This window comes from Anser cygnoides, chromosome 8 (genome assembly GCF_040182565.1).
Source record: "Anser cygnoides isolate HZ-2024a breed goose chromosome 8, Taihu_goose_T2T_genome, whole genome shotgun sequence".
Lineage (NCBI taxonomy): Eukaryota > Metazoa > Chordata > Aves > Anseriformes > Anatidae > Anser > Anser cygnoides.
The window spans coordinates 17,458,542-17,474,783 of record NC_089880.1 but is presented as its reverse complement, the minus strand read 5'-3'; the positions used below and the strand labels follow the sequence as shown (position 1 = coordinate 17,474,783).

Genomic DNA, 16,242 nt, shown 5'->3' with positions numbered 1-16,242 from the left:
GCCTTGCTGCCTGTAACTGCTTTCCCTGCAGCAGCCCAGGAGCAGGTTGTTGGGAGCAGCACGGGGCGCCGGCTGCCCTTTCCTGCTGCTGGTGCAAAGCAGTGGTCCTGGGCAGGTGGTGCGGCACCGGGGGGGAAGGATGCCGTGCTGCCGGGGGGGCAGTCCTGGGACCACCCAGCGGGGAGTGGCTGCTCCCTTCTAACCAGCAGTCAGGGCTCAACCAGAATTCAAAAGAGGAAACTGGGCATCAAAAACTGGCTACCCGTTCTTGTGTCTTAGAGCAGGTCCCGCTGCTTTAAAAATCTAACTTTGTTAGGCCAGCAGGAGTGGTTTAATCATTACTTGCTTCTTAAGAGAGGAAATGCTCTGATGTTTCATGTTAAGTGATTCTGGGAGGGAGAGTAAAGGAAGTAGCTGTACAAAAAACATTGGCTTCTTGGTGTAGAAAATGTGAATGATTTTTTTCATCTTTGCACCCATGCCTGCTTGAACAGTGCAAAGGAAAGGAGCTGGTCCCCACCTCCAGCTGATCTTTCTTTCCAATTACTGAATTTTCAGGCTGAGAGCACAGAACAGCTGTCTTCTGAAGGATGTGAGGCTCAGCCTGGGAGGGAGTTTATCCAAATGGGGAGAATTTTTCAAAAAAAAAAAAAATCAACTCTAACAAGAGGCTTTTGTAATAGGTGAACTCAGGTACCATCAAATAAAGCTGGAGAACTCTGTGTGTTAAGTAATTTCTCAGTTTAGAAGAGTTTCAGCTGGGGGGCTGGGCAGATACCTTTCTCAAAGGAGAAGATCTTACCGCTCTTGCTCAACTCTGAGACATTCTGCCCAGTGGTGTCCGTCCTGGCATCAGCTCCATTTTGAGATGGAGCACTGCTGAGGGTGCTCATCCCTCTGGCACGAGGTCCTGTCTCCAGCCCTCGTTGCACCTCAGCAGCAAAACGTGTTTGCCTGTTTGTTTCCCAGTGACCTTTGTGCCTGGTGACATGTCTAGATAACTAGGTGACAGGATGCTTTCAGTTCAGAAGTGCTATTAACTCAGGATGACGAGACAGTATCGTCCATGGTTTTGCTTGGGGTTTTCTTGTAGTAGTTCTAAAAAGTTGATGGTCTTGTAGCATAGCAGGCTTGTTGGACTTGGCTTAAAACACTGCATCCCAAGGCACTGGCAGCCATGTGGTGGTGGTGTCTGTGTATATGTATACAGAGAGATAAGCAATATTATATATGTGTATGTATAAATACTTAGTTCCTTGTAAAATTTTGTAACAACATTGAAATAGATAGCCTCAGCTCATAAAGCTCATAAAGTCAGTGCTGTGGGGTCAGCTCAAATGCACAGACGACATTACCTGCTACCCGTGTCTGCATCCATGCTGCTGGTGTCTCTGCAGCAGGTTAAAGCTTCTGTGTCCTGAAACTTCAAGTCTAGGAACAGAGGGTGTGCTGAGACTGCTCAAACTGAGGAAAACTTTATCTTAGATACTAGAAATCTGGAATGCAAATTCCTAATGAACGTGAAGATTGAATTGAATTGAAGACTTGTTAGAGACACTAAGCATCTGGAACAGGGGCTGCATAAACCTCTTCACTGAAGAGCATAACCTCTTTTTAACAGGTGGGATGTTGGGCCAAAGAGGGATTAAAAATCTGCCCTGTAACAAAATATCTTATTGTTCAATAGATAAACAATTAACTCGAGTCACTTTGGGAAACCCTAGTCTAGAATATTTCTGAATTATTTATATTTTAATTACATTGTTCTGTTTGAGAAGTGCACATTCTTGGCATATTGTTAGCATACTTTAGGTGCTATTATGGAAAAAAGGTTTTTTGTTTTGTCTTTCATTTACCTTTCTTCCTGTGAGCTTTGAAAAGTGGGATATCATGCTTTGAAGGTGGTAAGATGATAAGTTTATATCTCGTATTCTTGCAGAGCAAGTGTAAACTGTCATGACTTAAAAATACAGTTCTCGTATTTACAAACAGTTTTGATTTTGGTTTGTAAAGGCTAAATAGTGGTATGCTAATCTCCAAGCTCTTTTTTTTGTTTATTTTACATCCCTAAGTTTTTATCTGTTAGAGCAAACAGGGAAATCAGAGATAGTAATCTAATTTGGACATACTCATTTAAACACCAACATATTATGTAACAATTGCTATACACCTTTATTTTCAGTTTCAGTTGTTTCTCAACATGCACCATTCAACATGTGGTTGTTGGTTTTCTTTGTGATTGATGCAAATGAACCTTTGTACTAGTTGCTAATTGCTATTGATTATTCTTAAAAAAAAAATCTTTATATGCCTGTATATGGAAGCAATGTCACGTATTTCCCAGTACAACTATTAATAGCCTCTCTACATATGCATAATAAATTATCTATTTGAATCTGCACTAACAAAAGTGTACTTGCAGGAATCACGAGTGCCCTTTAAATATGTATTTGCATGATTTTTTTCCTTTTGCATGTCTCACTTGGTTTGTCACTTCTAAATTGCTTGTTTGTTGTCTCTTTCACAAACAGACAAATCCTGTGGCAAGGTGGTGATTCCCACTACTTTTAATAGTTAAGAATCTTTCAATTACAAACTTCGTATTAAAAGTGACAGCTGTAGATGGAAATGGCTTAATAGCAGGGGTCTAAAGATGAGTTAGTAAACTTTTATAACTATACTTACAGATTAGAAGATTGAATCTTACTTACAGAAGGCATTATCAGTGGAATGTGCACAGATTTAAATATTTTGACCAGCATTATCTGTTGACATGCATGGCCCAGGCAGAACCTTCATGACCCTCATTTCCCGAGATTCCTACAAAAGCAAACCCCGAAGTATGTAACACAAAGCTGCAGGGGATTCCTTATGGCTGTTGGTCATAGAACCAGAACCTCAGAGCTTTCCCACTTCTTTCATTTTTTGAAATGAATATATCAGTACTTGAAGTCATTGAATACCATTCTGACTTTTTATCAACGTACGAATGTGACTTTTATAATGGTGACTTTTATAAATATTTCATAATTATTCACGTGGCGTTTATTTGTTTAGGATGGGATGTTTTTTTTTTTTTTAAGAAAGATGTGCATGTCTGTAGTCTCAGTCTCTAAAAAAAAATACAAATAGCTGTAAACTATATCTAGAGATCATGTGTTCTGGGACGTTGTTACAGTTTATTAGACTGATGCTGTTCTTTTTGAATTCCTTTCCAAATGGTGGTATTTTGAGCAGCAAATAGTGATGACAAATAATTTACACCAAAAACTTAAATTTCTAATCATCCCTTCAGATACCTCACTGTCTGCCCAAGTATCTAGGCAATTTCTTTATCATGTCTAGGAAAATCTACTGGAATTTTGGTCTTTTGGTTAGTGAGCATGCAGATCAGGCCACACGTACACTAAATACATCCTGAATCGACAGCGGATCACATTCTGAGCTCAGAGAGAGGCACATTGATCATCACTCACTTAGCTAGCTCTCGCTATGGCTGTGGGTGGGACCTAGTGTCTGCTTGTTGTACAGGGTCCGTGTAGAAGGCGACACAGAGGAAGAACTATTACATGTGTTGTTGTCTTGGTGTAGGTTCTATAATCATGCTCTTCGTACTTGTGAGGGACAAGCATGACCTCCAGCGGTACCGGGCATTTCATTCCCTGTTCCCTTATTACAGCAACTCCTACTCATCATTGGATTTATTATTATTGTTATTATTTCAGCCTAGTTTGCCTGCACAAAGAAAAGAAGATTTACTTAAAAACCAATAATTTAAAAAAAGGCTTTCTTTGAGTGTTTAAAGAAAAAACCTAGCAAGCTTACTTTCAAGTAGCATCTTGATACTTCTTTATTGTCTATAAAGATGCCAGTAGCCAGTACTTAAACGTTTGTAAGCATCATGAAAAGGTTTTTTTTCCTTTTTCCTTTTTTTCTAAAGAAATATATTCTAATGAATGTATAGAAGTTCATCGTAGTTAATAATTGTTAGAATTTAGTCTTAATTCCTATATCCATTTGCTCTATTAAAGCACACAATTAAATCTAGAAAATTACCAATGTGAGTCATTAGCTCTGAGGCATATAAATGCCAGGCAGGCAGCCATGACAAATCCAGAAGTATTTAAATCTCTTGCTGTTAAAAATAGGCACAGTAAAGATGTCACTAAATTTAAAATAAATCTGTTGTAAAATGTAACTCCAGTTAACATGTAATGTCTTCTGATAATGTTGCTTTAGGGCAACATGAATATAGACCCATGGTCAATAAATGGTCTTAACAAAGTGAGCATTTAATATACAGAGGCCAAAAGTCTAGTCACTTCAATTTTTCAGCATGTGTTGTCAAGTAACCATATTTTCTGGTAGTTAATTAATGTTTTTCTTTCTAGGGGGATGCCAAAAGTCTTCTAGTCTCTGAGAATCTGAGCACTGGCCAAAAGTTGGACTTTTCAGATACAATGGTACAGCAGAAGCTGGATGAAATAAAGGACCAAATCAAACGGGAAATAAGGAAGGAACTTAAAATCAAGGAGGGAGCTGAGAACCTCAGGAAGGTCACAACGGATAAAAAGAACTTGGCATATGTGGACAACATTTTGAAAAAATCAAATAAGAAGTTAGAAGACTTACATCATAAGTTACAGGAGTTAAATGCACACATTGTTGTAACGGATCCAGAAGATGTTACAGGTACCGTACGTCATAGTGAAATTTTTTTTTCTTAGCTTAGATAAACTGTAGCCCATTTCACTTGAAACAGCTGCTCTGGGAATAAGCAAATCCGTAGGTGGAGAGTTTGTTCACCAATGTATGCGTATTTATTTTGACTCATACAGAAACGTCTAGTCTCTTTTGAGTTTTAAATTTGGTTTTTGGGGGAGCAGTGTTCACAGACTATTTGACGATGCTCTAAAGACTAACTTAACGTGTGCTTGTTCTTCACTTTGGTTATTACCATATTAAAATATTTTCTCAATCTTTGTAGTATTTTCTAGTAGCTTTTCGCTATGTAAGAGCAAATTTTGGTATGAAAGAACCACAGTGGGGTTGCCATTTTTTCAAATATTTTGCAGTTGTTTTAATTAGTATTTTCTGTGGCTTGATGATGAGTTTATATTAATTTTGAATAGACATTTTTTTACATACCAGTCCTGGTGTTTTAAGATGGAATGTTGTAAAAGTAAACAGTCCTTTCTTAAGTTTTACAGAATGACTTAGGAGGTGTTGCCAGCCTGGTAATTTCACATTACACAGACTCTTCTTGGCAAAAACTTAATAAATGTACACATGCCATTGAAGACGTTCGTAAAAGTGAATGCCAAGCCTTAAGAAGCTTGGGCAATAGACTAAAAAGACTGCATGATCATTATTTTTGAAGTAAGCTTGGTTACAGTGAGAAATTAGGAAAGTATTGGCACATAGTATCAGGAATTCATATTATCTGGCCCTGTGACATGCTACAGAAGTGTTGAAGTGTCTATGGTAGACTTGCACAGTGTTCTCTGCATTTGTTGCTTTTGAGGTTTGAGAGAGACTATTCGGGGGGGGGGGGAATGGAAGTAGCGAGGCAGAGTAGTTGCTGCAGCATGAGATAGGAATACAGATAACATGCTTCATAGATAGACATAGGGTTTTTTTTTTTTTTTAGTTGCCGTGAAGTGTTCAGTTTCATATTGGCTAAGGTTTATGAAAGTCATCTTTGGTGTTGAGAGTAGTGGGGCTTTTAAAGGAACAGGAAGAAGGGAGAAGAAAGAAAATTGGATGCAATTTCTGTAGAAACAAATATAAAAATCTGTATGGTTATAAATGTGTGAAGTCACTGTAGTAGTGGAACTTGAAAAACAGATGGCAAAGGATGATGGCACATTGGAGCGCCCCTTCCAGTGCAGCATTTTAAAACTTGCCCCAATGAGTTAATCAGCAATATTGCCTGTGTGTATGGCTCAGGAAATACAATAGACCCTAAGAAAGCACTTAGTTCTAAAGAGATTGAGATCTTTGGGTGCAAATAAATAATTAAACAATGCTGTTCAGAGCCGCAGTACATGGCTGAAAAAACTGGCAGTGCCCATCGCTTTTGGGAAAACAGCAGCAGCCAGGCTTGGCCAGCCTCGTGCTCAACAACCAGAGCCTTCGTGAAGGGCTTATGGAAGAGATCAAAGCTGCTAATCTTACATGCTTCTAAGTGCTTTTGATGCATACTAAGCCCCTTAATACTATGTTTTAACTCTTATTCTGTTATTCTGTTCAAAGCATTGTTGGCAGATAGCCTTTACAACCTTAATTATTAAAATGTGCCCTGAGAAAAGTGCATTATTTCTTTACTATTTCAATTATTGCAGGTTACAAATTTATTGAAAAGAAACTTAAAACTTTGTGGAGATCTTTATATTAATTATTTAGCATCAGATCAGGTATTCTTATATAAGACCCATTTTAATACAATATACTTCGCAACCTACTTTAAAAATACATATATATCTTTTTTTAGATCAATGATCTAAAACCTCCGAAGTAGAAATGATTGAGCTTTTGTGTGCTGTTTGCTTTATAATTTAATTGCCTGTCTCCTTCCTCATTCATGGTCTCTAACTCATGGGGGAGGTGTGCTATCGGTAAACATTTGGTCTGATTTCAAACTAATGGCTGCATGTCATCTAGGTGATATTCCGATTTTAATACTGAAGTCCCAGTTTTGACTTGAGCTATTAGTGAGATAGGCCCTTGCAAAATAAGGTTGGTAGCATAAGATTTATGATACACATGCAGAGTTGGCTTAAGTATAAAATATTTATATAATATTCAACAAATACGTAGAGACATGGCCTTAAACATCCCTGCCATCTGACAGTACAGCTCTGTGGAGAGGTCACAGCTACCTGTCTGGTAATTCTTGCTTTTGCTCCAGAGTGATATAGTGAATTTAATAACCATTTATTGCTGAGTATGTGAGCTTCCCAAGTATAAGTGAGTTATTTCCAGAGGTTAGCTCTATTCTGAGTTACAGCTTTTCACTTTAGCTCGTATTTGACCTTTTTCTGATTCAGTTAAAATGTTTTTAAAAAGGTAAGGACATATATGGGAAACTTTTAGACTCTGCACAGTGTAAATACTGAAAATAAGGTAAAAAGGGTTGAAGGACTGTGGGAGTCAAGGCTTGTATTCTCTCTACATAGTTATGCTTTTTTGTGTGTGTGTGGCCCTAGGTTTTCCTAGTCTTCTGCAGTATGTTACATAGGTTATGGAGGGCTCTAAGTAGTGAGGTCAGGACTGAGATCCATTGAGAAGCAACACTGAGAATGTCTGTAAGATGATGATCCCTTTGACCTGTCAGGCCTGACCTTTAAAGATTCTTGGACTGTTTCTGTTGTTTCATTGAAAATTCATAGTGGCAGCTTGGAAAAGTCATTTATTCTTTTCCAGTTCCAGTATTTGAAAAGTGGGTGTGAACATATGTTTGTGAAGTGCTCCAGATTTAGAGCTGGGAAGTGTCAGACAAGCTATTGTGACTCTTACTGTTGCTTATGGTATCAGGCGGTGGCTTACATTACTTTTTTTTTTAACGAACCAGTAATTTGTAGTCCAACTATTTTGTAATCAGTACAGTGTAATCAACATGTTAAAACCATTAAATGTAATCTTAATGAAAAATGTAATCTTAATGAATCTACTGTAGAAAAATGTGTTAATATCAGCCCATTTCAAGTAAGTTATTTTGATGGTAGCTTGCCTAGAATTGAAAGCTTCCCATGTCCTAATGCCATAGGAAATTATTTTCACAACCACTTGAATTGGTATTGAACTTCAAACAAAAAGTACAGTATGCCAAAAAAGCTATATTACTGAATGTGAGGATAGACTTGGGAGCTGATGTATGATTCAGAAACAACTATGACCATAATGTAGGTTTACTTTCCATTATGGGGTTGTTGGTAAATCTAGATTTGTTTTAGAAGTGAGTCTTTGTACCCAGGCCTGTCCTTATCATGCAGTGCATTAGTCATACTAGGGTGCAGGGCTTTAGAATTTGTAGGTCAGCACTTAAAAGGGAAGCAGAGTGCAGCAATAACAGAGTAGGACAAGCCTGGTGACCACTACTGCTGAATATCTGAGACTTATTTGAATATATAACATGGGGATGATTACTTCACACTTAGACACGAAGGCATTTCATATCTTGAAAATGTACTTCTACAGAGTAGCATGGATTAAATAGATATTCTTTTCATGTGTCTAAAAAGAAACAGTAGAGACTAGGCTTTTCAATATGATTCAATGAGGTATAAGGTTGAACTAGCTTACCTGCAGCATGTCTCTGATTTAATTAGGCATATAGTTCATATGCAAGTTATATAACATATATACACATATAAGTCTAATATATCTACATATTTTTGTAGATATGTAAAAATAGAGAAATGAATTTGGTCCATAGAACTAAAGTAAAGGGAGGTGAGATGATAGAGAAAGCTTTGAGGGAATTGAGGAGACTGAATAGAACATGCGGAACCTGAAATCAGAAAGACTGAAGTTCACTCTTCTTCCACTCTCCTATCTCTTAAACTGTCCACAGCATATTTGGCTGAAGAGGTAGGTCACAAAGAAAATACATTCTCAGGTTGAAGAATATGAGCAGCTGACAGAAGAGAGACTACTTTTTTTTAACCAAAAAGTCCATAAAAAGACCAGTTCTTGAAAATTGATAGGGGTAGCAAGCAAGCTGGTCAGGGTAGTAACTTTTTTAGACAGAAGATGCTACCTACAATGCTGATATCTGTAGGAATGTCACGGTAACTCCTGGGAACCTTAATGTGGAATAATGTTCTTGAAGCAGTGTGAGTCAATCAGCTGTTGCTTTCTCAGTTGTTAAAATTTGCTGTTACCCAGTTGAAATTCAGTTTGACTTCAGCAGGTTTTAGGAGGTCAGTGCTAGATGTTCTGTGTGTGTTACACCATCTTGGGCTTAGAGACAGCTTAGTTCAAGTGCTGTTGTAACCATCTGACTCCCTGAGACATGTCTGATGAAGATGCCTTTTTTTCTGGTGGTTTGCTTGTTTGTTTGTTTTTCCCTAGCAATGCCTGAATGCATCACAGGTATTTCTGTTGGTTAAGACACTACAATTAAAAGTCCTCAAATAAATTAAAATTAACTTTTTACCAACTTGCTGCTAATTGAATAGCGTAGCAGCGTGGGAACCAGAACTCAGACAGTTACATATGGGATCCTGGATTTCACACTGAGCTTGTCAAATAAAAATCATATACCTACCATGTGGGGAAGAGTCCCTAGAGAAATGAGAAGCAGTCTAGAAAAAATAGAGTTGTCACTACTCTAATAAATATAGTTTAGATGGGAATGTTGGTAAAGGCAATTTAGAAGCAAGGAGTGTATGCTGGTAAGCATTATGCAAAGACTCAGTCAAACTGAAGAGGTTTTCAGAAGAGCAAGATAAACATTTCAAACTGAGAACTGCCATTATCCTGATGCAGTCCAGACACTTTAAAAAAAAAATCCATTAAGCATCACTTTTAAGTTAAGTCTTATGAGTATGTTTTCATGAAAACAGGATATCACAGGTCCTCGGGAAGCAGCATCACTGCTCTTCCAGCAGCCTGGATGTGTGTTACCAGGCTGCAAAAAAAAAAAAAAAACACATTAGTGTTAAGCAACAATATTAATAACTGTTCAGCAAAAGTAACCTAGTTACATGAAATGAAGTCTAGTTCATTTGAAATACACGTTATTTCATTTGATATTTGCAGTGTCAACAAGAAATTGCCTAGGGGCACTAATCCATAGCCCAGCAAAGCTATTACTGCCTTATACAAAGTTGGATTTGAATGTCACATCCAAAGTGACTAGTCTTGTACTGTCCTTATTGACCAACAAGCTTGGCAAACTAAAGAATGTCATTTTCCTCAGTTCCTACATACCTGCTAGAGTGAAGTATCATTTTGGTGTAAGTACTTAACTCTCGTTCAACTTTAAGCATGCACATAAAATCCCATTGCTTGCACTTAACCTGGATGGATGTATTGGGTGTTTGTATCAGGACGATGACTAAATGTCTCCAGATGAGATTCAAGACCCTCTGTATGGTGCTTTACCCAAATAGATAATCGCTTCGGTATGGCTAGTTATCTCTTACAACCTAAGTAGACATACAAAGAGAGGGAAACAGATGTAGCTTGTAGTGCTGCTGCTAAGATTGTCAACACTTTCCATAATAGGACCAGTTAGACTGGCTGACTTAAACTTTAATCTGAATTCAGCCTCAGGCTGTTTATTGTAATGGGGTGGGGGGGTGGGGGGGGGGGAGGAGTCTCTTGGAAGCCATTTCTGAAAAATTATAGTAAACAATTAACAAATATATATATTTGTAAAGAAACCATATTGTTCCATATTCAGGAGTTTAGCAAGCAGCTATTAAGTCTGCAAGTGTGTTTAAAAAAATGCAGAAAAGTTTCCTTTGCTGCTGGTTACTAACAAAACATTCAGTAGCTCCATTTAAAGTAAATGGTAGAGGGGAATTTAGGTCCACAAGTGCAGACCCACTCTTTAGATGACCCAGGTAAGTGACATAGTTAGACCTTCACAGTGCAGACAGGCAAAGGGAGATAATAACAGCTGCATGGGCAGCCTGAATCGTGGTATCTCTAATTAGTGCTTGACTTGCAACTGGGTGTTGTTTTAATGCAAAGGAGGAGTGCTGGTTTGCATCTTTAAAAGCTATGAAAAGAGACTTCAGGAGCACCACAATCTTCCACATGCATCATCAGAGGACTGGTATCTTTAAGTGGCAGAGGCCTGCATCATAAGTCTAAAGTTGGTAAATATTCATTTACACAATTAATCTACTTTATAAGGAGACCTGACACTGTGACTTTCAAGTTTCATGTTTGTTTTAATTTTGAATAGATTATTAGGTGAGGATTAGTTAAATGTGAAGACATAAATGGGGGAGAAGTGTGTTGTTAATCCGTGTTTTATTAATGACAGATTTAAGCTAAATCTGTGCAAGTGCAGTGTTTCACAAACCAAGCCAAAACGCAGAGAGGAAGAATGAGAAAACAGATGCAGAATAGCACAGACATTTTTGGTTTTTTTTAAACATCTGGTGTTCTCTGTACTACCTTTAAGTAGTGAGGGTGCAGTAAGAGTCTTAAAGTAGCTTGAACTGAAGAGTGAATTAACAGCAGAGGAAATTAAAAGTTCTCCTTACATGAAATTAGTGTTCAGTCTCGTCAAAGACTGCAATTTAAAAGAAGGAAATTACATGGCAAACTTGAAAGTAAAATGTATTAAATCTCAAAAATTAGTTATTAGAAGCTTCTGTAGAAGAAATATGGAATGGCAGATAAGACACCCCCGTCCCCCTGATAACTCACCGTTAATAATTTGTAAGTTATTGGTGCAATGCCTGTGTTTTCTAATAACTGAGGATTTCAGGAACTTGATCCATCATCCTACTTTTAATTCAAAGAAAATTAATTAAAATTTAAAAAGACCATACTGTTGATGTGAGATAAATATTATCTTCCAGGAGACCAACTAACGTCCTTTGTCTGTAGAGAAGGTATTCTCTCAATTGTTAGGGTAAAAGAAATCAACAACAAAAAAAACATTATTGCGGTTAGACATAATTTATCCTTTTTTACAAAAGTTTGAAGGACATGCCATTGGGGCTGTTCGGGAAGATAATCAGCTATAGCTAAAAGGCTGGTTTTGGTTGGAAATTACAGAATAGTTAACCACTAGGAAACAGTCCAGTGACCATGTATTCTCAGTTCATTAACAGTTCATGATGCAGAAGCTGAAATATGAACCAGGGATTAATAGATTGTTCTGGAGGACAATAGCAAAGTTAAGGATTTTGAGTATGTAATTTGATTGATTGAAAGCTAGTTTGCATTCTATTTAATTAATCCAGCAAGATGGAGATCTAAACATGGGGATGGTCTCAGACAAAAAAACCCTCTTCTTCCCGCAGATCATAGCTGTTCAATTTACTGCCTGTATATCCAATTACCCCGTGATTTGGTTAGGATTGCAGAGCAAAAATCGTTCAGTCCTATGTCTGCATTCTTTAAGGAAAAGAAAATGCATTATTCTTAATTCTGTCATAAGCTCTGTCTGCAATGGTGCTAGCCGAAATAATACATTCAAATCAATGAGGAAATGAATCTTTATTTAGGCCGTGTTTACTGGTACTGAATGTCATTGTCTAAGTTAGTTTGTTGTATATTTCAAATCAGGAGTGTAAGAAAGCTTAATGGTAAACCGAATTTTTAAGTGACTTGAGACATGACAGAAGAAATAAATGTGTGAACGAAGAGCAGACCTCGCAGCCAGCCTGCCTGCATTACTGCTCCAGGAAGTGATTCACGGGAATTGGGACGCGTGTGGGAGTTGCTCTGCCTTCACCAGGCTTTTCATGCTAAGGCGCATTTGCAAAGTAGCTCAGGACAGGACAGTCAGTCTTAAGTGTGATGTTCCAGCTTTGTTTAATCTATAACTTGATAGAATAGGTGCGTTTTTGTTGGTTTTTTCTTTTGTTTTGAGCGGTGGTTGTTTTTGTTTGTTTTTCTTTTTCTCCTTGCTGCACACACTACATATTGCATTTAATTCACAGATTGTCCTAGGACTCCTGATACTCCAAATAGCGATCCTCGTTTTTCTACTAACAACAGATTGATGGCCTTAAAGAAGCAGTTGGATATAGAACTGAAGGTAAAACAGGGAGCAGAAAATATGATACAGATGTACTCAAATGGCTCTTCAAAGGTAAGGCTTTGGAATGCTTAAGGAACATTAAAATAATTGTGGATTTTTCATATTGCTATGGTGTGAACATCCAATGTATAAACTGTATGCAGTCCCAGTGTTTTGGGGTTGGTTTATTCTTTGTGTTAAGTAGCACTGTAAAGTCTGCTACAAATCGTTATACTGTTTTTGTTGTCCTTTGATACCCACTCAGAATGCTTGTTAAATGTGGTTGTTTTATCAATTTGTCCACATGCGGTTCAACTTAAGCAATAAATCCGGCTTACTAAATTTAGTACATCTAGTAATCTTTGATCATGTGTGATTTACAAAGCAGCAAAGCTCGGTATGACATGGAATGGTGGCTGATGCTTTTTCTAGCTCAACTAAAAAAAAATCCATTAATTTAAAGCTGTAATGTGCGTGACAATTACATAAAAGGTGGCATTGCCAAATATGCTTCTGAAATGGTCATCTAGTTTTAGTTGGCAGTAAAAAGACTTGTACCAAAAATTTATTGTAATAAGAGACGCATAATATTCAGATAGAGTTGTTATAATCACCATTAGAACACAGATGCATAAAATACTTTGTTAAAATACTTTTTCCACCTCTCCCTTTTTTTTTTTTTTTAACAGAAGAGGGTATTCTAGAGGTAGTATCTGATAGCATCAAACTGAAACTATAAGAGCTCTCCAAGGGGCAGGGAAGTGTACAGGGAAGGGGCTTGCTAACTCCTAAATGGGTCTGACTTGCTACACAGTCTGAACTAGGTAATAAAATTCATCAGACACTAAAAGAGTCCTTTAACTCCACTCTGAAAGACTAACAAAACATTTTAAATGGGGGCAGCAGTGGGGAGACTTATTTTCTGAGTATAAGGGAGTCACAGTTCTCAAGTGAGTAAAACTGTATGTGTGTCAAGGGGGTCCCTACTTACAGACCCTTCTGTCTTCATTAGTTACTCATTACCTTTTCTTGCCATTTACTTTTATTAGATCATTAAGGAGATGAAGTGCATCCTCAAACTAAGGGGGAAAAACAAACATAGGTATAGCAAATAATACATAGTGGCTTGGTTAGCTATTTCTGTCCAGAAGATAGCAAATACAATTGGGATGTTTGAAGTTCTTAACTGACTGGCCCAACACGTAGCTGAGTCAGTGAATTTATTCAAAAGAAATATTTAATTAGAAGAGCAGACATCTAAAAATTGTATTGCTACCAGTTGTTAATTGATACTAACCAAAAAGTATTGGCAAGGAACTTCATGTTTCTGAATGAATTTCTGCCAGGGACTGGCGGAGAGACAGATGACTTTGTACCTGCCTGCTCTGTGACTTGTACCTTTCAAAAACCACATACACTGCTGTGCTCACTCCCTGAAAAATCGTTTTAGGCTAGATGGACCATAAGTACCATCAAGTTCATTCTGTCCCAGCAGCACTTCTGAGCCAGCTGGTATGCTGGTAGCCTTAGCTGAAAGTGACCTGTCACCTACTAGCCTGGGGCAGGTGGAAGAAATAATCTAGAGTGCACCTTATGACTAATGGCCTGGGAATGCTGTCCTTGCACTACAGTCCCCAGCTCCTGGAAACCCTGGAGTCTGCATCCTCTGGGGCAGTGTACTTAACATCAGGTATGCTTAAAAATAATGATCAGCTGATCCAAATGGATCAAAAGACATACATGCATTATATCCCTAATAAGCCCTCAGTACGTAACCTTATAACAACCTGAAAAAAACTTAACTAAACACTCAGGCTATAATATTAGACATCGTTAACAAGCTTTGATCAGACTATGTAGAAGAGATAATTTCTGGCTTGCTTTATGATTGAGGTATGTAATTAAAATTCTTGATTGAATCTAGTACTTGCAATTGGTAAATGTTTAATTTACCAATTTAACAGGCACTGTCAGTTCTTCTGTGCAAAGGAGATGCCTCGAAATATTTTTTTTTCAGGCCCCAACTAAAAGAGCTGCTAAGTATAACGCATCCATTCTGATGGTGTGGATGGGATTTTCTTTCTCTTGTGTAGGGATATCTCTATAATCCTGAATTACCTCCATTTTACACGTTGAAGTTGCCCCGAGCAAGCAAATCAATTTGAGTGACAGGATGTGGGAGGTGATCAAGTGCAGCAAGATGAAAAATAAGATAAAAATGAAGACACAGACAAGAAATGCTCACAGAGTATGTGTGCATCGGAATGATGCACGAATAAGGCTTAAAACAGTATTGCAACGTTCTTTGTAATCTGTTAGTTAGATCCTATACTCTGCTGTAGGCAGTGTTTATTTCAAAAGTTGATATTTGTATTTGAGAAGCCATTGCTTTAAGAAATTCAGTGTACTGATTAAACAATTGGATAGCTAATATGGAATCCTCAGCATAAGGACTCTAAAGGCCTAAATATGAAAGCTAGCAGAGTATTATTGTGAAATATTGATTAATATTAAAACCTAAAAATGAGAGTTCTGATACTACCATATCTTGTGGTGTATATACCCTGCAGAACATAGGGTAGTGTAAAAATATCAGAGTAAAATATATTAGGTACAAGGTCATAGTGGAGCTCTGTGAAGTTAAATTCTGAGCTAATTTCATATTTCTAATTTTGAGATTGAAATTCAACTCAAGTGAATTAGTACAGTGATTTTTGTATGGATTCAGTCTAGCAAATGTGTCTGAAGACACATTAGAGTTCTCATCATCTTCACTGTACACTTGAGTCATTCTCCATAGCATGGAGGAGGTATTTTGCACTTAGTGTCATGTTCTTTCTTTAGAATCAGATTACAAAATATTCATCTATGCACGTGGCATTTCTAGATCATGTCTCTTTTATTCAGCTTTAAACAGATACAGTCTCCAATGGTGTGTAGTCTTTAATCAATCTGAAAATGCAGCTGTCCTAACTTAATTTCCTGTAGTATCTTATTGTGGTATGTTGAAGTGGTCTACTATACCTAATGAGGTACATAGACTTAGTTCCTATTCCCTAAGCATGTGGGTTTTAAAGCTTTTGATGGGTTTTGTTACATGAAGAGTTTACAGTTTTAATTTTTTTTTGTTTTAATAGGATCGAAAACTTCTTGCCACAGCTCAACAGATGCTCCAAGACAGCAAGACAAAAATAGAAGTTATAAGGATGCAGATTCTTCAGGCAGTTCAGACCAATGAATTGGCTTTTGATAATGGTGATGGACTAGAGAAGAAATATGAATCTTGTTAATGTCAAATGCCACACATATATGTACCCATATGCACACAGAACTATGATAAATTTCTAGTGGGAAGGTTAGACAAAACTTGCATGAACCGAAAGTAATCAGAGACCAGGCATACCAGTGTTAGGATGCTAAATGCATCAGACTTGAAGCAAAATACCTTGAAGCTTAAGGACCAGAACTACAATTTCTCTTCATCTTTATACCTTACATAGTCCAGTCTTGCTTTGTGGTCTTCATTC

General features: G+C 37.5%; 1 protein-coding gene across 2 annotated transcripts in view; it reads left to right on the top strand.

The window, feature by feature from the left end:
* PKN2 (protein kinase N2) overlaps positions 1 to 16,242 on the top strand; it is a 53,909-nt gene that overhangs the window by 20,017 nt on the left and 17,650 nt on the right. For both annotated transcript variants that reach the window (XM_067001213.1, XM_067001214.1), the window contains exons 2-4: positions 4,392 to 4,692; positions 12,636 to 12,787; positions 15,853 to 15,970. In XM_067001213.1, the coding sequence (XP_066857314.1) occupies positions 4,392 to 4,692; positions 12,636 to 12,787; positions 15,853 to 15,970 (571 nt within the window). The remainder of the gene's footprint in view (positions 1 to 4,391; positions 4,693 to 12,635; positions 12,788 to 15,852; positions 15,971 to 16,242) is intronic.